General features: G+C 47.1%; 1 protein-coding gene across 4 annotated transcripts in view; it reads left to right on the forward strand.

The window, feature by feature from the left end:
• Positions 1–21388, forward strand: part of ITGA9 (integrin subunit alpha 9) — a 374600-nt gene that overhangs the window by 342490 nt on the left and 10722 nt on the right. For 3 of the 4 annotated variants that reach the window (XM_526172.9, XM_054681665.2, XM_063805540.1), the window contains one exon: positions 12390–12509. The exons of the other annotated variant lie outside the window; for it this stretch is intronic. In XM_526172.9, coding sequence (XP_526172.3) covers positions 12390–12509 — 120 coding nt within the window. The remainder of the gene's footprint in view (positions 1–12389; positions 12510–21388) is intronic. 4 annotated transcript variants of the gene reach the window in all.

The following is a 21388-nucleotide window of genomic DNA, read 5'->3' on the forward strand; positions in this document are numbered from 1 at the left end:
ACATGTGAGTTGCCCCTTCACACCACTCCCTAACACTGCCCCCACCAAAGATGCAAGCCTGGTATCTCAACCAGAGAGGCATCTTTCAACATGGCAAGCAAGATTACTTCAAAAAAATGCCACTTACCATTCCTTTGGTGTACTGCTTCTAGAGGCAAAGTTTACCGCTTTTACTGTCATGAAATAGACTGTGACTTGTTATTTATCATTTATGTGACCAATTATAGTTACAATCATGTTCCATGTGACAACAGAATCTTTCCCCCCTTTAACCTCACATTATGCTGAGATGTAGGATGAAGAGGAGGGTTGTTGAAGGGTCATCACTGCCCCCATCCTATGCCATCAGCAGTGGGTGGTGAGTAGTTCTTTCTCTTCACCCACCTCCCCACATGTGAGAATTAAGCTCTGACCATCAAGAATTGAGAAAACTCATGGTATAGTTTTCCAAACACACGAGTCATATTTTCTAATGGTCATCATTTGCTTATTTGTTTGATGAATATTTATTGAGGGCTTGCTAAGAGCCAGGCACTGTGCTAGGCACTGGGGACTCGATGGGGAACAAAAGAGACATGATCCGTGCCCTCCCAGAGCTGGCCGAGGGGGCAGCAGTCAGCAAGGATGCAAACAAGAATTCTATTTTCAGTTGAGGTTAGTCCCCAGGGAGTAGCCTGCTTTAGATTGGGGGTCGAGGAATGTTTCTCCAAGGAAGCTGAGACTGGCAGATGAGAAGGAATTCGCTTGCCAAGCATGAGGAAGAAGAATGTCTCGGTTGGGGAGGAGAGCTGTATGGAGCCCCAAAAGGCTTGGCCTCTTCAAGGCACTGAAAGACCAGGTAACAGGAAGCTGGTTAGCAGTGAAGAGAACCGTGGTAGACCTAGGCAGGGTCCATGCCAGGTAACACCATTGGGCAGTTACAAAGGAAAGCCATTGAAAGCTTCTGTTTGGAGCAGGGAATGGCATGATCCAATGTATGTTCTTTTTTTTTTTTTTTTTTTTTTTGAGACGGAGTCTCGCTCTGTCGCCCAGGCTGGAGTGCAGTGGCGCGATCTCGGCTCACTGCAAGTTCCGCCTCCCGGGTTCACGCCATTCTCCTGCCTCAGCCTCCCGAGTAGCTGGGACTACAGGCGCCCGCTACCACGCCCGGCTAATTTTTTTGTATTTTTAGTAGAGACGGGGTTTCACCGTGTTAGCCAGGATGGTCTCGATCTCCTGACCTCGTGATCCGCCCGCCTCGGCCTCCCAAAGTGCTGGGATTACAGGCGTGAGCCACCGCGCCCGGCCCAATGTATGTTCTTTAAAAATCACAGGCCACTGTGTGGATGGTGGATTTTAGGGGCAAGGGTGGAAATAAGGAGCTGGTTAGAAGGCTGCGATTTTCACCTGGCAAGAGGTCAGGGTGGCAGAGGAGATAGAGCAAGTGGACAGTATGTCTATGTCAGTGAAGGTGCAGTGACCGGTGCCACTCACACGTAAGGAATGCTTATCCTGGAGGGCTGGAAGTGATCCAGTGTCATCTCGATGCAAAGCCCCTTGCACAGCATATCCATGGTGGCACTCTGCTAATAGTGGCTGTCATTGCATAAATAGATGGCCAAGGAGATGAACCACATGAAAAATGAGCCCCCTTCTCCCCAAATCCTCAAGTCCTGGTCAGTTTACTCTAAATCAAAGTTTCCAGTCATCATCATGAGTATGATCATCATCATTATTATTTTTAGGCAACAGAACCCATTTCTAAATTGAAATATGCTTTGGTTGACTCAGGGGTGAGGTTCCTGGAACTCCCTCTTGGTGGCTTCCATTCCCCCTCACTGGACCCGTGGGCTCTAAAGAAGCCACTGCTATGGAAAGTTGTATTCTCAGAAGGTTGCCCAGTCCATCAGAGGCTTTCACTAGATGCTAGTTATACCCCCAGTAACTATGAACAAGATGAAATTTTTACCCTCAAGACTTCCACAGCCCCAAACAGGTCAACACACATACACACACACACAAACGTGCACACACATCACACCCCTGCAGCACTGTATGCATACGTGCCCAGAGTATCTGTGCTGAAGAGGTCAAGACAGGCTTCACAGAAGGAGTGACCCCCAAACAAGTATTGAAGGAATTTCCCACGTGGACAAGGAAGATCAGGCATTCAAGATGAAGTCAGATGGTGTCTTGGGCTGGATTCTCAAGAAGCAGACCCTGAGATGAGGGCATCATGTAAGCAGTTTATTTAGGGAGATGCTCCTAATGAGACCCAGAAATAAATGGGACAGGATAGGAAAGAGGAGAAGGGAAGCAAGGGTGAGATTTCAGGGACCATCTTAGCCCCACCCTGATCTTGACCTCGGAGTTGGTCCTGCCTGGAAGCAGGGGAGCTGGGGTCTCACACTCCTGTATCTGCCAGTCATTGGTTGGGGCTGTTCCAGAGGTAGTAACCCCAAGCCACTTTACCCTCTAAAAGTGAGGCAGGCCTCTAGAAGTGAAGGCATGACAAACCTGGGGGCTGGGCAGGCCAAATCAAGAGAGGGGACCCAAAAGGATCTGGGCAGAGAACCGAGTCTTGGCCACAGATGGAAATGTTCTGCACTCAGAGCTTGGGTGCTCTGCTCAGTGTGCGTGTCCGTGTCCCATTAAGATGAATGACCTCATTGTGTGAGGTGGGCTCGAATCTGCTGAATTCCTGTGAAGTGCTAGGCATGTGCTATGATTACCTCCTGCCACTCTGACATCACACCTGTGAACTAGGCACTACAACTTCCATCTTCTGTTGAAACAGAGGCTCCGGGAGTGAAGGAGCCTGCCGGATGCCCCACAGCCGGTCAGTGGAAGAGCAATTTGTGGCCACAGCTCTGCCTGTTGGCGAGCCCTGAGTCTCCCTTGACCCCTTACCCCTCTGGCCTGTGCTGTCCTGTAGCCCAGAGCCCACACACAGAGCAGGTGGGAGGAATCGCATTCCTGGGTGGTAGACAGCTGACCCTCTGTCTTAGGAGTGACCCTTGGCTCTAATGGCCTCAGGAGCACATCATGCTCAGACTTATTTGGTGGTCAGTTGGCTTTGGAACTCTTCCCATTGTGTCCTGGTCCTTAACTAGATGCACAGATGTGCAGTCAAAGGGAGAATGAAGACTCCTCGGGATTCTCCATCGCTTGAGGTAAATGAGCTCCATCCCCTCTCTCTCTCAAGAGCAATGTGAGGATTATGGGGAGTAGTAGATAGTAAACCTCTCAGCATGGTGCCTGGTGCATAGTAAGTACTCTACAAATGTGGTCCATTACCAGTAACAGGAATTAGAAAGCCCAGCTCATTCCTCTGCAAACTCTGACAGAGCAAGGGATTTTGGAAACATGACACCTGGCAGGCATGGGGCATGTTTGACATCTCTGTTCATCGCAGCACAGACTTACAGTGCCAGTCTTGCCAAATGTACAGTTTATTTTCTGTTCATTTATGTCGTCTCCATAAGTCTCCCTGTTCCTCTGAACTGGCTTGCCTTCTAGGCTGAGTTCTGAGAGCTATCTGAGGCATGGTTCTGCTGAAAACATTTATTCCAGCCCCAACCACCCTGTCTCCCTCCTCCCTCCCCTACACCTGCACTGACTATTAGATGGAATCAGAATCAGGTGGAAATGTCATCTCACTGTCGCAGATGTTATTCTCTTTCCACTTCTTATTTTATATAAATTCCTTCCTTCTATTGAGACAAGTGTGTGATGTTGACTGCAGAGAGCATCTTGCCCTTGTCATTGACCTTCAGCTGGCCTAGGTCTGGAGTTGAACCTCCTCTTGGATGGTATTGACCGAGCTGTCCCTCCGTCTCTGGAAGCCCTCCATCCAGCAGAAGCCTGGGTGAGATGTACTGCCATTGTGATCATATTCTCAGGCCTTGCGGAGACATGGGCATTGCCAGCTGTTACAGTAGGCATATTTGCATTGATTAGAACATAAAAGTTTCCAGAAACACAGAAGTGAATCAAATAGTGTGGTTTAGGTTCACCCACTGCCTCAGACTGGAAGCTGGCTTCTGGCCACTCCATGACACCAGCTTGGCAACCTCAGGTGCGTTAAATTCTACAGAAGCAGGCAGGGTGCCAGTGTCTGGACCTGTCTCAAAGGCCTGTTTGCCCTCCTCAGAGGCCCCCTTGAGACAGATCCTCATACTCCTCATTTTCGTCTGTTTTGTTAGTCAGCGTCCAGTGTGTGAGCCCTCCAGCCAGGGTCCGCACCAGGCCATCAGCCATCCCTTCACTGGCCAGAGCTCCTGCCTTCCCCAGCTCAGCCTGCTACGACCCTCACAGCCACTCCCCCAAAACCAGCAGACTTCTCCTCCTCCTCAGTCAATCTTCTCCTTTCACACCACCTGCTTTCTTACTGAAAGCATGGATCTAACCTGGGGAAACCATTTCCCCCGCAGCCCTCTCACGGGGGCTTTTTCCTTGTACTCCCACATTCAGTTATCTCTTCTGACCTAGATTCACTTTGCAGTGTACTTTGCAAAATGCAAATCACATCACTGCCCTGCTCAAAATCCTCCAGTGGCTTCTCATTCCTCTTAAGGTAAAGCATGGAGATCTTACTGCAGCCTCCAGCTCCTGTCTCTCCAGCATATCATGAACATCTTCCTGCTGCTTCTTGTTCATCCTGTTGGCTCCAGTTCACTGGCCAATGGCAGTGTCTCACCCTTGCCAAGTTCACTCATGCCAAAGGGGGTTTGCACATCATGTTCCCTTTCCTTGGAATGATCTTCCCTCCCTTGTTTAGCTGGTAAACTTCTGCTTGTCCTTTCACCTTCAGCTCAAATGGCTCCTCAGGGAACTCTGTTCACTCCCATGCCTCTATCATGAGGATCTTTTATCATCATGAACTTCTCCTTTGTAGCACTTCCACAGTTATAATGTTGCATTTATTTTTCTAATTGACTAGTAGTCTCTAGAAGCTGGAAGTTCTGTGAAAGCAAAGACTGCCTGTTTTATTCATCAATGAATTTCCACAATGTCTAGCACATAGGAGATACTGCAGACACATTTGTTGGTTGGTTGGTTGGTTGGTTGGATGGATGGATGGATGGATGGATGGAACGACGGACAGACGGATGGACAGAGTAGATGGACAGGTTGATTGACAGATGGATAGGTGGTGGATGGGCGGATGGACAGATGGATGGATGGCCAGGACTCCCCCAAAAGATATAACATTTGCAAATATATTTTTGAAGGAGAGAGAAAATAATCACACTCAGAGACTCCACTTCAAATCCCACATCTCTTTTGTTGCAAACTGAGTCGTGTTCATACTTCATCTGATTTTATAGCAGAAATGATGTTGAATGTATTAATTTGTATATTCATGAATCATATAATGAATCAGTGCCTTGGTTCAGGTGACAGGAATGCATGCATTCATGTCTTTATTGTATACAAATCACAGTTTACTGGAGTCCGTAGACAGGAAGATTTATCATTACCTCAAAGAGTGAGAAGGACCTAGAACTGGGACTCTGAAGTATACAGCTGTGGTTTTAAAACTCTGTTTTGTTGGAGCCATGGGTTCCCTTGAGTTTGTTAAGGGCTGCTGAGGTCAGGTTAGGGAGGAACAGGGCTTAGAAAGAGGGGCTGGGTCAGGTGCAGTGGCTCACACCTGTTATCCCAGAACTTTGGGAGGCTGAGGCATGCAGATAACTTCAGCCCAGAAGTTCAAGACCAGCCTGGGCAACATGGCAAAATCCTATCTCTACAAATAATAATAATAAAAATTAGTTGGCTGTGGTGGTGTGTGCCTGTAGTCCCAGCTACTTGGGAGGCTGAGGTGGGAGAATCACTTGAGCCCACCTCAAGTGATTGAGACTATAGTATAGGTTGAGGCTATAGTAAGCCAAGATTGTACCACTTCACTCCAGTCTAAGCAACAGAGTGAGACCCTGTCTCCAAAAAATAAAAACAAATGGGGGCTGAGTAGGCTGGGTTCTAGCTGCCCACCTAAGAAGCTCCATTGTATACATTGGGATGCTATAGGAGGTTGAAAATCACTATGTTTCCAAGAGCTCAGAGAATGATTAATTCTGCTGAAAACGGGAGTAAGGCAGGCTTCTTGGGAAAGCAGATATTGGAGCAGAGTCTCTCCTTTAAAAAAATAAAATGGTTTTACTTGCCTTTAAAATGCTCAATTTAAAAAATAGTAAAAAGTAGAAAAGAGAAATAATATTCATAATATCCAAAAAACACCTGTTTACTTTAAAGGGTTCCTACTGTATTTCTGCAAAGCTGAAGTCTTCTATGTATTAGATAATCTTTTTATTTTTTATTTTATTTTTTTTGAGACTCACTGTGTCGCTCAGGCTGGAGTGCAGTGGCAGAATCTCAGGTCACTGCAGCCTTCACATCCTAGATTCAAGTGATTACAGGTGTGCGCCACCACACCCGGCTAATTTTTGTAGAGACGGGGTTTCGCCATGTTGGCCAGGCTGGCTTGAGCTCCTGGCCTCAAGTTGATCCACCCGCCTTGGTCTCCCAAAGTGCTGGAATTACAGGTGTGATCCACCATACCCAACCTATTTATTTTATTTTATTTTTATTTTATTTTATTTTGGACGGGGTCTTGCTCTGTCACCCAGGCTGGAGCGCAGTGGCACAGTTACAACTCACTTCAGCCTCGATATCCCATGCTCAAATGATCCTTCTGCCTCAGCTTCCCAAATAGCTGGGACGACAGTTGCATGCCACCATGCCCAGCTAATTTCTGTGTCTTTGTAGAGACAAGGTCTCACTATGTTACCCAGGCTCATCTTGAACTCCTAGGCTCAAGCAACCCTCCCACCCTGGCCTCCCAGAGTGCTGGGATTATAGGCATGAGCCAGCATCTTCTGATTTTTTAACTTAGCATAATAAACATCATTTTCCCACATTATTACTATGTTTTCAAAAGTATCTAAAATTTGGAAATCAGGCAAAAAGATGATTACATATCCTTTCAGTGTCATACCGGAGCATCCCCTCGCCCCTTTCTACTCAAAGTGTGGTCCACAGACCAGCAGCTTCAGCATCATGGGGGAGATTATTTGAAATCTAGGCTCTCAGGCCCCATTCTAGACTCTAATTCAGAATCTGCATTTTAATAGAGTTCCTCATGTGATTCTTATACACAGTAAAATTTGAGAAGCACTGGTGGAGGGCCCAAATTCTGTAAAGTTACCTATTAACTTACGGAAGGCTGATAAGTTATAAATGACTCTTGCCAGTAAAGATAAAAATGATTTCTGTTTGACTGAAAATATCCCAAAGGTTAGAATTTATTGCCTTGTAGGGTATTAGCCAGTTTTGTATTTGATTTAGTAATCTGATTTCAGTAATTTTTTTCCCGTGACTACACATTTTTTTCTGATCTTTTTAAAACTAGCTTTGCCACCCTGCTGACTTCCTCAATAATAAATTAAATAAATCTTTGCCACGTATTCACTATATATTTGTATGAGAATCATGTTTTTAACTTTTTGAAAATTATGCTTTGACAACCAGCTTTACTGTCATCATTTTTAATAGTTCTGTGGTATTATATTTTGTGATTGACCATAGTTTACTTATCTATTGCCCTAATGTTAGACATTTAGGATATCGCTAATTTAGTACCAATATAAATAATTCTGCAGTGAACATCTTTGAGCATAAAACTTCTTCCATATTTTATATTTCTTTCCTTTGAGTAAGTTTTCAAGTACTGAATTAATGGATCAAAGGGTATGAACATTTTTATTTTATTTTTTAATGTTTTATTTTTTTAAGACAGAGTCTTGCTCTTTTACCCAGGCTGGAATGCAGTGGTGCCACCTTGACTCACTGCAGCCTCCACCTCCCGGGCTCAAGTGATTCTCCTGCCTCAGCCTCCCAAGTAGCTGGGACTACAGACATACACCATCACGCCTGGCTGATTTTTGTATTTTTAGTAGACACGAGGTTTCACCATGTTGGCCAGACTGGTCAAGTATGAACATTTTCAGATGAGCAATAATGAGCTTGTCAGATGGACAAGGATGGAAGGGCATTCCAGGAGGCAAGAGCAGCCTGCAGAGAGGCTGGGGACCACCAGTCTCACAGAGGAGAGGCCTCTAACTGGCTAGAATGTAAATATGTGTCCTGGGAGCAGCTGGAAAGGCAGGAAGGAGACCAGAGTATGAAGGCCCTGGTGTCCTGAATTAGATGCTCAGCCTAAAGGAAAGTCATGGATACTGTAAACCGAGAAGTGACATGATGAGACCTGTGCCTTAGAAAAACAACTCTATCAGCAAGGAGGCCTTTCCAAGCCTCCTGAAATAGTGCTGGTGAGAGAAGACGAGATGTGAGCCAGGAAGTACCTGGGATGGAAACAAGAGGATGGAGAGAAAAGTTTTTTAGAAAGGTGTAGGGGCTTAACCAGGATCACCCAGCTCATTGGTGGTGATGACGGGACCTGATCATCAGTGCTTCTTGCCTCTCCATGTCGTCCATGCTGCTGTTCCTTCCTTGGAGTTTTGTTTTTTAATCTAAGATATAACTTCCTAGAGCTACAGGACACTCAGCTCATCACTCACAGATGAGTTTGAGAGTTGTGATGTGAGAGAACAGGCTCTGCCAAAGCATGGAGCACGCATCCAAGGGGATGAACAGCATCCCTAAAAATAATAAGAGATGAAGCCCACATTCTGGGGAAGTGACAGGGCATTCTTGTGGAACTTGCCAGACTAAACTGTAGCTGCTACTTTAACCTCTGTGTCCACAAAACCAGACCTCCAACGTGGCTTTGCTGGTATGCAGATTTCAGTGTCCCTAAGAAGCCATCTGGGTTAGCACAGGGGGCTGGGCTTTACAGCTAACCCCGCTGAGCTCAGTGTCTCAGTCTGATTCATAGTCAACAATAAGGTTTAGCAGACTTTTCTCACACCCAGGTGCTTTCACAGAACTGCCACATTTCACTATCAGACCCCCATTTCACAGAGGAAGAGAAAGTTGGTTGCCTACGGTTGCACCAGGACCAGATTAAAGCCAGCGCTCCTCCCTCTCCATCTTTCCTAACAGTTCCTCACAGTTCATCTGTACAAGACACCATGAGAGATTCCAAATGCAGGAAGTGATTTGATCCACAGCTTTTTAAGGGCAGGAACCCAAAGACATGAGTCTGCCTGCCTTTAAAGATGAGAGCTGCTCATTTGAACTAGATAGAAAATAGTGGATTTAAGATGACAGACTTCAGAGCCCACTCTGTCCTACCACCTCCTACCAGTAAATGTTCTTCCCTGAGAATTGCCTATTTTCTGAAAATTGCTCTTTTTAGTAACCCCAAGCTGGAAATAATCTCCATGCCTATCAATAATAGCATGAATAAATAAATAGTGGTATGTCCACACAGAGGAATACTGTACAGCAGTGAGAGTGGACATGCCACAGCCTGGAGCAATTTCCCAAACATAACAGTGAGAGAAAGAAACCAGATACATGCCTGTAATCCCAGCACTTTGGGAGGCTGAAGCAGGTGGATCACCTGAGGCCAGGAGTTCGAGGCCAGGAGTTCGAGACCAGCCAGGCCAACATGGTGAAACCCTGTCTCTATGAAAAATACAAAAATCAGCCGAGTGTGGTGGCATGCGCCTGTAATCCCAGCTTCTTGGGAGGCTCAGACAGGAGAATTGCTTGAACCCAGGAGGCAGAGGTTGCAGTGAGTTGAGATTGCGCCACCGCACTGCAGCCTGAGCAACGGAGCAAGACTCCGTCTCAAAAAAAGAAAGAAAAGAAAAGAGAAAAGAAACGAAACCAGCTATTGTAGTTCATACAGCATCATTCCATTTATAGCAAGGACCCAAAAAAGCAGGTGATGCTAATCCAAGCTGTTAGACATCCTTGGTGGGGGTGGGGACTGGAAGGAAGGGGGAAGGGAGCTTCTAGGGAGCCGGTCACCTTCTGTTTCTTGATCTGAGTGCTGGTTACACACATGCATTTAGCATTTGGTATGTGAAAATTCAGCGAGCTGTACACTTAGGACACCTATACTTTTCTCTATGTATATTCGACTTCAATAAGTAATTTTTAAAAAGTAAAAAGAGCCGGGAGTGGTGGCTCATGCCTGTAATGCCAGCACTTTGGGAGCTGAGGCACAAGAATTGCTTGAACCCAGGATGCAGAGGTTGCAGTGAGCTGAGATTGCACCACTGCACTCCAGCCTGGGTGACAGAGAGAAACTCTGTCTCAAAAAATAAAATAAAAACTAAAAAGTAGCCAGCCATGCACAACCTCAAAAAAAACTCCCTACAATGATGCTAACAGGAACACTCCATTTGTCAAGGGCGGACTCTGTGCCAGATGCTATGCTGGGGACTCTGTGTGCATTACCCCTTTTTAATTTCTGGGAAGGCACTGTTCTGCTCCTGTCTTGCGGATGAGAAAACTGAGGCTCAGAAACTGTGGCGGCCTGTGTGTCCATTTGCCTCATCCCCTGGCACACGCGCACACTCTCCTACCCCAGCTGCGGGAATGGAGGCAATGAAGTAGAGGTGGTCTCATTTTCTTTCCTTATCACCAGGGAAGAGCCAGTAATTCATTCAGTTGACAGGTAGCCTATAAAGAAGGCCACTGTCAACCAGGCACTGCAGTGTGGTGATGACAAGCTCGGATTTGGGGGTTTGGGGTTGGCTAAGAGCTGGGTTCAAATCGTGACTGTGCATTTGAACTACACAATCCAGAGCAAATATCCTCTCTGGACCTCCATGTTCCCCTCTGTAAAATGGGTGTGGAAGACCTCATAGGGCTATTGTATGACTTAGACAAGAGATTGCAAAAAAAGCATAGAACTGACACAGATGATATTCAATAAGTGTTAGAGAGGGATGGAAGCCAGGCCCTAAAAAGGTTAAATAAGCAGTGCTAGGCATTATCACGTCAGTATCGTGCCCAGTCACTGCTTGGGCTTGAGCAAGGGGCTGGACCAGTGGGCTTCAGCGATCAGTGAGGCTTCTTGACAGAGGATTGAACTAGGTTTAGAAAAGACTTTCCCAAAGGGGAATGGACATTCCAAAGAGATGGCAAAGCTTGGAGAAAGACCTGTGGTTGGCCAGCCTGTCTGGAGCCAAAGGAGAGAATGACTGCCCAGAGCTGTGATTTTTTTGTCTTTTGCAGTGAGGAGCTTAAATGGGACAGTGGTGTATTGGGGAGGGTTATTTGGTAGCAGAAGACGCAATAGATGCTTTGAATTCTGCAAAACCAAACTCCCCTGTGACCAGTGGGGATAAAGCAGAGCCGAAGGGGACGATCAGAAGTGAGCACTGATACATGTTTAACAATCAGTTCTCTGGCAGGAGGGTAGGGGTGCCCTGATTTGTTTGCCAAATACTCCCACCATAGCCCATTTCAAACTGCCATTGCAATGTCACTAGGTATGGAGTTAGGAAGAGATGCACAGTTGCCTCTCATGAGCTGATATGAGCCAGTTCCACATACCACTGGGTTTCAGGAGAAGTTGGGAAAACTTGCCTCATTGGAACATGGGCTCCAATTGCTATGGCTCCCATGGGAAACCACAGTACAGCCTCTCGAATGAGTTTCTCCAATGTGCTAGGCCCTACCATGAGACCCAAGACAGACTGTGTCCTAACTCTAGTGGGGTCCACAGTCTACTGGGGAAACTGGCATTAATCAAATAATTCCTCTAAGTGACACATTGAGCTGAACACTTGGAAAGAAGAGCTGCCTTACATGCAGAGCACTCCCGTGTTCTTTGTTTCAAAGCTGAAACAAAAGGTCCATTTTCGTTATCTGTTCTGAATCAAGAACATAGTGTGTCCTCTAAGTTTTTCAGTACACTTTTGTTCACTTCATGATATTTAAATCAGGGTTGTTGTCATTACAACCCTTTCAAGACCTAGGGCTTGGATTTCAAGTGCCTTTTCAGGTGCCAGTGAAAAATCCATCAGTTTGCAACCAGAAAATCGTTCAGCGGAGCTTATGTATTTATTTATTAGTAACAACAGTCTGGATACTTCTCTGTAGTTCTCTCCAAATGTCAAGCCCAGGCTGGGCTCCATCATGCTCTGCGCACTTCTGTTTAGGAAACGTTTTCAGCTGGCACTGTGGCTCATGCCTGTAATCCCAAAACTTTGGGAGGCCGAGGTGGGTGGATCACCTGAGGTCAGGAGTTAGAGACCAGCCTAGCCAACATGGTGAAACCCTGTCTCTACTAAAAATACAAAACATTAGCCAGGCACCTGTAATCCCAGCTACTTGGGAGGCTGAGGCAGGAGAATCGCTTGAACCCAGGAGGTAGAGGTTGCAGTGAGCCGAGATTGTGCCATTGCACTCCAGCCTGGGTGACAGAACAAGACTCTGTCTCAAAAAAAAAATAAAGGAAATGTTTTCACTGTTGCGTTGCCTCCTAGGTGGTCTTCGAGGCCCTGCACAATCTGGAGCCCCGTGGCTACGTCGTGGGGTGGATCATCGCCATCAGTTTGTTGGTGGGAATCCTCATCTTCCTGCTGCTGGCCGTGCTGCTCTGGAAGGTGAGTCTGGTGATTGCAGGTCCCCCTGGGGTCCCCACTCATAGATGCCCAGCTCTCCTGCCTTTCCAGGGAAGAAGGAGTATCCTGTTAGAGCTTCCTTCATGGCACCGGTACAGCGAAGGACAGTGACCCTTCAGGCAGGGAGTGGAATCTTGGCTCCCCTTGAGGCCATTCACAACTGAGGATTTGGACCACTTCAGAGTGAAGGCAAAAGTCTCAGTTCTCTCTTCTCTTACCTTCCCTTAGAGCCCTAACATAGGATGGTGAGAACCTAACTCCAAAACAGAAGTCTGGGGAGCAACTGCCAGGAGGGGGCGATTTCCCATTTGCTTAAAAAAGATCAGAAGGCGAACTATAGAACAATTCTTCCTTCTTTTTCTCTAAGGAATGTGAGGAAGATTTCTGACCAGAAAACTTGAGTAACTGAGATGGGCTACAGTCCAGAGTAGCTTCATCATAACTTCTCCCAACCTCATGGTAGTTCATTTGGAGGTGGCCCAGGGTGCAGACCTGTCCTGCCTCAAGCATCACTCTCTCAAGGAGAAAGGGGTGTCCTCATCCCCATGTCTAGGATGATTTGTTTGCCTCACACTCTCCTTTCAGAGACCCGGAGTCCTTTTCCTTCAGAGCCTCTCTATTCATCAGTAATGGTATTGGAGGCTTTAGCTGATGAAGGTCTGTCTCTTCCTTGTTTCCACTGTGTCCCCAGCTCCAAAACAGCACCAGGGACCATAACTGCAACTTCCTGACACCAAAGTCCATACTTCTCTAGAATTACAAATTTCAGATGTAGGTGAAAACAGCCTCTTAGAGTATTATAGATGGATATTTTAAAATAAGACAACTAATTTCTTTGGGATTACAAAATAATATGTATGTATTGACCTAACATAACATATCAATTACCAAAAAAAGTTGTAAAACACCAGGAGTTCACATCCCAGAAATAACCATGATGAGCATAGTATTGCCTCATTTTGGCCTTTTTCTCTGCATATATAGATATAGACCAGGCATTCTCATAACATCAACTTATTTTTGAATAGTGTATTAGTTAAATTTTACAGTAATATACTCAGCATATTTTCAGGTGAAGTACCTCTAAATTTAAAAGCAGTGGGTTCCTTTTTTTTTTTAAGTATGGGGTCTTGTTCTGTCACACAGGCTGGAAGGCAGTGGCACAATCATAGCTCTAACTCCTGGGCTCAAGCTGTTTTCCCGCCTCAGCCTCCCAAGTAGCTGGGACTACAGGCATGCACAATGCCTGGCTCATTTTTTTATTTTTTTGTAAACATAGGGTCTCACTATGTTTCTCATACTGGTCCTGAACTCCTGGCCTCCAGCTATCCTCCCACCTCAGCCTCCCAAAGTGCTGGGATTATAGGTGTGAACCAACGCACCTGGCCTGGATTTGATTTATTAATCTGGGAAAAACGTATACCTATTTTTCCCCGAAGACAGTACTGTGAACATCTTTCCATATTGTTCAAAGCACGTTTCCAGCACATCTTAAAGCTGTAGAGTGTCTGCAGTCTACTCATCCAGTCCCCTGATACTGGAATTTAGGTTGCTTCTGTTTCACACTTCTTTTAACAGTGCCACATTAAATATCCCTGGAGCCAAATATTTGCACAAATCTTTCATTGTCGTTAGGTTGAAAGCCTAGAAATAGAATTGCCATCAAAAGGAGTGTATATTTTAAGCTTTTTAAAAATTGTATTTATTTTTTTATTTTGAGATGGAGTTTTGCTCTTGTCTCCCAGGCTGGAGTACAGTGGAGTGATCTCAGCTCACTGCAACCTCCCCCTCCCGGGTTCAAGCAAGTCTCCTGCCTCAGCCTCCTGAATAGTTGGGATTACAGGCGCCTGTCACCACACCCAGCTATTTTTTTTTTTTTTTTTTTTTTTTTGTATTTTTAGTAGAGACCAGGTTTTGCCATGTTGGCCAGGCTGGTCTTGAACTCTTGACCTCAGGTGATCCTCCCGCCTCAGCCTCCCAAAGAGCTGGGATTACAGGCGTGAGCCACCCCGCCTGGCCTAAGCCTTTTATTACTATTGCAGTTTGCCCTGTAGAAAGGTCATACCAATTCACCCTCCCACAAGCAGTGTATTAGAAATGTCTGTTTGCCAATAGTGGATGTTACCTTTTAAAAACAATCTGCCAATTTGTTGTTTATTTAATCCACATCGCCAGATAGATTCTTAATTCTCCTTTTTCTCCAACTCCAACTCTTTCCTGCTGAGACAGCCTCTGGTTTGTGGGTGGAGAACAAAGCCTGCTCAGTGTTTGGCATCTGAAAAGACAAGGCTTCTTGCTGAGTTGAGGGCTTTGGTGCATGAGTGTGTGTGGGTATGTGTGCACGCGCGTGTGTGTGTGTGTGTGTGTGTGTGTGTGTATGTGACTTCCTTCTGCCTTTATATGGGCTCTTAAAATGAGAGGAGCTGTGTCCTTTATGGCTGGGTGTGTGGAACCAGACAGGGCACAGAGAGGGGAGTGTTGTGGCCGTGCCCCACTTCCCCTTGTAGTCTGCATGCCCTCCTTCTGGCCGCCCCACCTGGCTCTGCCTCTCAGGGGTGTCCTGTCTCCTCTGCACAGCCCCTGCCTCCTCCAGCCCACCACCTGCTTTGCCTTGCTTTTGCTGTGTTTGTTTAAAGAAAGCATGGTTGCAGGAGATGCTGTCATGGGTGGGGAGAACCCTGAGGTCACCCAGCTGTGTGGGATCCAAAGAGCCAGGACCTGAGAAGGCAGACTCTGCCCTCTGCCACAGACTGGGAGGGAGAGGGCAGTCACGGCCGCCAGGGACACACCGTGTGCCCAGACCAGGGCTTGCCATAACTAACGGGTGGCAGGAAAGCTTTGAGGAGGCTGTTGAATGAGGCCACCTGGGTCAAAACAGCTTTGCTAGTCAACCCAGAGCAGTATCTCATTTCGGCTCACATTTCTCGAACGCTTACTTTGCTCCAGTCCTTGCTTTGCCTGGACTAGGCACTGGGATGCAGCAATAACTGTGCCCTTCCCTGCACTTGACCGCCTCACCACCTAGCAATAGACCTGCAGGCATAATGGAGGGTGGTGAGTGCTGCGCAGTAACTGCTCTGGAAACTGAGAAGAAGGTGCCATGAGTCCCCCTCCCTTGCCCCCAAGGAGGAGGGAGGATTAAAAGGTCACAGAGAACAGTGTGGTAGATGAGAGCAGCTTTCAGGCTGACAGCTGTGGGCAGCAATCCTGACTCTCACACTTGCCTGACATGAGGCCTTAAGGGGGCTGCTTACCTTCTGTGACCCTCAGTTTCTTCCTCTGTAAAAAGGAGACCATCACCTCCAGTTTGGTATGTAGAGGTTATGCAAGGAAAATGTTTAGCACTGCGCTTAGCACACAGAAGCCAGGGGATATTTCATAAATGAGGTGTCATTCGAGTCTGACCTTGAGTGTGGTTTGAGTTTTCCAGGCAGGGAAGGGTAGATGAAGATTCCATCCAGAGGGAAGGAAGAAGTGGGAAAATAAGCAGGGTTTGTGGAGAGCAGCTTGTAAAGTTTGTCAGGGCAGTCACTGACCTGCAGCAAGACCATCTGCCACAGTTGTGAAGGCCACTGCTAACCAGGACAAAGGGGGAGCATGGGAGGTCTGTGAGCAGAGTGGTGGCATGACCAGATCTGTGTCGAGAGAGAGATCTGGGGCTGGGTGCAGTGGCTCATGCCTGTAATCCCAGTGCTTTGGGAGGCCAAGGCCAGAGGATTACTTGAGCCTAAGAATTTGAAGTTGCAGTGAGCTATGATCATACCACTGCACCAGGTGGTAGAGCAAGACCCTGTCTCTAAAAGGAAAGAGAGATCTAGGGACAGTGTGGGGGCAAGAGTAGGCCCATTGCCATGGGTCAAGGTAGGACAGGCAGGGTTTGCTGACCAGTTGGACTTGAGAGGTCAGGGAGAAAAAAAGAATAGCTGTCTCTCCTTAAGATAAGTTCAGACAAAGGATGGGTGCCCTTAATCAGGGTGGGGAAGGCAAGATTCGAATTAGTTTGGCAAGAGGAGGAGCTTGGTGTTGGGCTTTCTGAGTGAGTGGTGCTTAGAGGAGGCTAGGAGACAAGGCTGGGCTTGCCTCACTCCCTGTCGCCCCCACCCAGCAGAAGGAAGGTCAACAGAAGGAAGCCCCTTCTCTCTACTTGGCTACACATCCGCATCATTCTTTTCCCACCGCAGACCAGCTTTCTCTATGTTTCCCTACACATTGTAGGGAGATAGTTGCCTCCAGCCCCTCCAAACTTGCATCTCAAGGACTACTAGCCACAGACGCAGAATGATCAGCCACCTCTGATTCCTGGTCCCACATATCTGGGAGAGAGGATCTGCCTGGCCCAGCTCTAGTCAAATGTCTACTCCCATCAACTGTGGAAGGGAGGAAGGGAGTTGGCAGGGAGAGAATCCACCCGGCCCAATGTGGGTCATATGTCTCCCACGGAGGCTAGTGGGGGAGAAAGATGCAGGATGGTGGTTTAGGGGATACTGGGGAGGAGACTCTCAGAAAAGAAAACAATTAGGCAGGCACCCCAAAGGAGTTCGCTCCTGCAGGATTTCATCGTTGTTAGTGCTGCTGCTGCCTGAATTGCAGGCTGTTGTATCATACCAGCTAGCTATGCTGCATACAAACTGCCCCCAAATTGAGTGGCTTTTCACAACCATTACATCTGACAAATTTCTGGGTCAGGGATCCAGGAAGGGTTTGGCGGGGTGATTCTTCCGTCCCACATGACATTGAGTGAGGTCACTTAGTGGCATTTACCTGGTGGCTAAGCTGGTCTTCAGAGTCCAAGACAGCTTCATTCTCGTGCCTGGCACCTTGGTAGGGACAGCTGGAAGGCTGGATTCAGTTAAGTCCTTCTTCCTCTCCATGTCGACTCAGGGCCTCTCCATGTGGTTCTTCCAGCAGATGGTCTGACTTTTTATGTGGTGGCTTAGGCTGAAAGAGAGCGCTGCCAGTTCTCTTAAATGCTAGCCCACAGCTGGCATAGCATCATTTATTCTGTTGGTAAAAGCAGTCATATGCCAGCTCAGGTTCAAGAGAGGGGAAATAGACCCTGCTTCTCAATGGGAGGAGTGGCAAAGCCTTAGTGGCTGTCTTTTATCTGTCACATACATGATGTTCGAAATATGGGCAAAATCTTTTCTTTCTTTTTTTTTTTTGTGGCAGTCTCACTCTGTCACTCAGGCTGGAGTGCAGTAGCATGATCTCGACTCACTGCAACCTCCACCTCTTGGGTTCAAGAGATTCCCCTACCTCAGTCTCCTGAGTAGCTGGGATTACAGGTGCCTGCCATCAAGCCTGGCTAAGTTTTGTATTTTTTGTAGAGACGGGGTTTCACCATGTTGGCCAGGCTGGTCTCGAACTGCAGGCCTCAAGCGATCTGCCTGCCTTGGCCTCCCAAAGTGCTGGGATTACAGGTGTGAGCCACCGTGTCTTTTCCCTAAAAGTCACTATTACAAACAAAAATTCGCCTAACTAGAAGTTTTGTTCTATTTTAAAGTAGATGAAACCTCATCTCTCTCCCATAGTGTCACAGATAAAATCACAGTTGAACTCCTTTGGGGAAGAGGAGGCAAACAGAAAATGTTGGTGCAGCATTTATGTCAGAGTGTGCAGTCTGTTGAGGCAGTGTTGTAATGTGATAAGGGGCTTGGTGGAGGGGATTTCTTTAGGGAAAAAAATTTTTTTTTCTCAAAAGGCTAACTATGACTTTTGAGACTTATAAAGTCTCAAAAGACTTTATAAGAGGTTAAAAGGGCAATTGAAATGTAGGATTATTTTAAAGACCTACGTATTTCTAGAACTTCAACTACAGACCTCTTGTTAACTCTGATTCCCATGTCTACAACCTAAGAATGATACATTATGTGTAGTGAATAGTGATTCGGTATCACACTGACAGTACGGTGCAGTAACCCAAAGACCTGTTAATTGATGGTCTAAACTCCAGCCTCATATTTGACTTATACGGGAGGTCTTAATGTTTCCGGCTTATTGCCATATTCCATATGTAATTTCCTCCATTCCTTTCAAGGGGAAAGCCACTGAGTGTTACCCAGCTGCCACTGCTGACCGGTTGCCCACTTCACTGAGGGCCTTTGAAGACAGCGGTTGGTGGGGACAGTGTTGAAGTCCTCTTCCCTTTACAGAACCGTGGCTCTTGAATGTCCTTCTAGAGTAGCTCTTGGCATTGCTACCTATGGTCATTTGCTGCTGCCTTGAGCTCCGGAGCCAAAAGTGGTTGTTCCCAAAAGTGTTGCATAAACGTGAATCGTAACATGGTACTGAAAGCTGAGCAGAGCAGCTGGCCATGCCGCCGCATTCACAGCACCACACAAGCCTGAAGGTCTGCATGCTTTATGCTTGCAAGATGGCCAGCACCTTCACTAGGCAAAGAGTAGTAGGTCCCTACTAGGTGGCAGGCCCTGGGCAAAGGGACAAAGATAAATAAACAACAGCCCTCACCTAGTCTGTTTCTTTTTTTTCTTTTTTTTTTTTTTTTTTGAGACAGAGTCTCACTCTGTCACCCAGGCTGGAGTGTAGTGGTGCAGTCTTGGCTCACTGCAACCTCCGCCTCCCGGGTTCAAGCAATTCTCCTGCCTCAGCCTCCTGTGTAGCTAAGATTATAGGTGTGCGCCACCATGCCTGGCTAATTTTTGTATTTTTAGTAGAGACAGGGTTTCACCATATTGGCCAGGCTAGTCTTGAGCTCCTGGCCTCAAGTGATCCACCCACCTTGGCCTCCCAAACTACTAGGATTACAGGTGTGAGCCACCATGCCTGGCCTCAACAACAGAGCCCTCACCTAGTCTTGAAGACCTTTAGGAAAATCAGCTTCAGCAAAGCCCTGAAGGTGAGCAGGACTTGGCCTGTGCCACCAGCCCCTGGCCCCACCTACGCATGCACTGTGGTGCTACTGTTTACCTAAATCAGAAAGCCCTTATCGTGTCAGCAAGTGTCTTTTCCAGAGCTGAGCTCCAGGCTCCCTGCTGATGTGCTCAGCCAGACCAGCCCCTCATCTGCCTCTGACCCTGTGCAGCTCCTGGCGGCCTTCAAGAAAGCCCATCTGCTGGCATCTCAGGCATCCTCTCATGCTTGGCGGCAGCAGGCCCTGGCTCTGACACAAAATCCACAATGAGGGCCCCAAGCTAACCAGACTGCTCTTCAAATTCTGAAATGGATCCTAATCAGCTTTCCCAAAGCTGAGATGTTAGCAGACACTGGGAGCCATAATTTAAACTTTATGTGCGAGGATTACAGTAGCCAGCCAAACCACCATGCAGGAAGAAAACTTTGAAATATGAAACGCTTTTAAAGGAAGAAAAGTCCAAATGAGTCCCCTCTCCTTTCCTGCAGCTCCTGACTGGGTTGGAAGATGCCTGGGCCTGGCATCTCTTCAAGACAATCATAAAGGCCTGCTTAGGAGGAGAAAGTTAAATTGTTCAGAGGTGCAGGAGGGATAACAACTTTGTGTGTGACTGGCACCTTTAAGAAATACCTTCAGCTTATATAAGCCAGCCTGGTTTCTGTGGAAAGAATGAAGATGATGGGGTGTTTCGCCTTTTGAAGAAAGACACCCCCCTTCCCTTATTTAGGGCTCCAAGCTCTTCCCTCCCTGTCTTTCTCTCTGCCTCCCTCACACCCTCCTCCCCTCCCCAGCTCTGTCCTTGTTTGTTTGCAGTTTGCCAAAACATACAGGCCACCACTCAGTGAAGGAGAGAGACCATATCCTCCCTCACTGCTGTCAACCAAGGACCCTCTCTCTCCCATTTGACCCTTTTGCAAACCGAGATGGTTTGGAGCAAAGGGAAGTGAGACTGCTTGGCCAGCCCTATGGCCATGTCTTCCCAGGAGGCCCAGGACCTACTTGCTCAAGTGGCAAAGAGGCAGGCTGCAGAATGTGTTTGCCAGCCCTCTGAAAAGGGCTGCCTCAAACCCTCTATCAGCTGGGGCTGTTCCAAGAGCCTGCTGCTTTAGGACTGGCTTTGGGCTCATGGTTTTTATTTGAGAGCATTACTTCTGACCTAAGGCAGAAACACTTAGAAAACAAATCTGTGAAATGGCTCAGAGAATGTGTAAGGTTTGGCAACCCCTCCAGAGGTCAATGGGTTATCACCTTCCCTTCAAACTGGGCTGGGAGGGCATCCTTGCTTCTCCTCCAAAGAAAAAGAAAATGCACAGACACATGCCCATGTGCTTGCACACACACCCTTCACACTGCCTCAATTAGAACCATGTGCCAACGACATTCAGTGGGGGCTTGTTTATGCTTGGGAGTAAATATTGGGCTGATGTTGCACTGTCGACATCTCGAGACAGAGACATGCTATGTAAATAGTCAAGTAACTGAAGAGAACTATAAACATGAAGTCTTGAATTAGTCCAAAAAAGGAATTTGTCCCAGGTCCTCAGAATCACTGTCTAGGAAGCAACCCAAAGGCCGCGGAGTGGGTAGGATCCCCCAAGAGACCAGATGTCATGGTGTTGTCCAGCTGGTCCCTCTCACCCTGCAGGGGGCTGGGGAGGAAGAGGCTGCTGCTGCAGGGTGGATACCCCAGAACTCAGTCAGGCCTCATGCCTCACACAGCACCCATCTAAGTAAGGCTGTTTGGGGCAATCTTTTGTTTCCCTAGGAGTTTTCTGGTTGCTTTTGGATACATGGTTATATGAGAAAATTGTGTATGTCTGTTACAAGGGTTCAGGGAGCTGCTCTTTGGAGCTGCAGGACCAGCAGACACAAAAACCAGAAAGCACACTGTTCCTTCGGCTTCCAGCCAAGCAAAGCTTGGCTTGAGTCACCTCCTCTAGGGTTTCTATGTTTCTTCTGCTACAGATAGAACAGTTAACAGAGCCCCTTG

This window comes from Pan troglodytes, chromosome 2 (genome assembly GCF_028858775.2).
Source record: "Pan troglodytes isolate AG18354 chromosome 2, NHGRI_mPanTro3-v2.0_pri, whole genome shotgun sequence".
Classification (NCBI taxonomy): Eukaryota; Metazoa; Chordata; class Mammalia; order Primates; family Hominidae; genus Pan; species Pan troglodytes.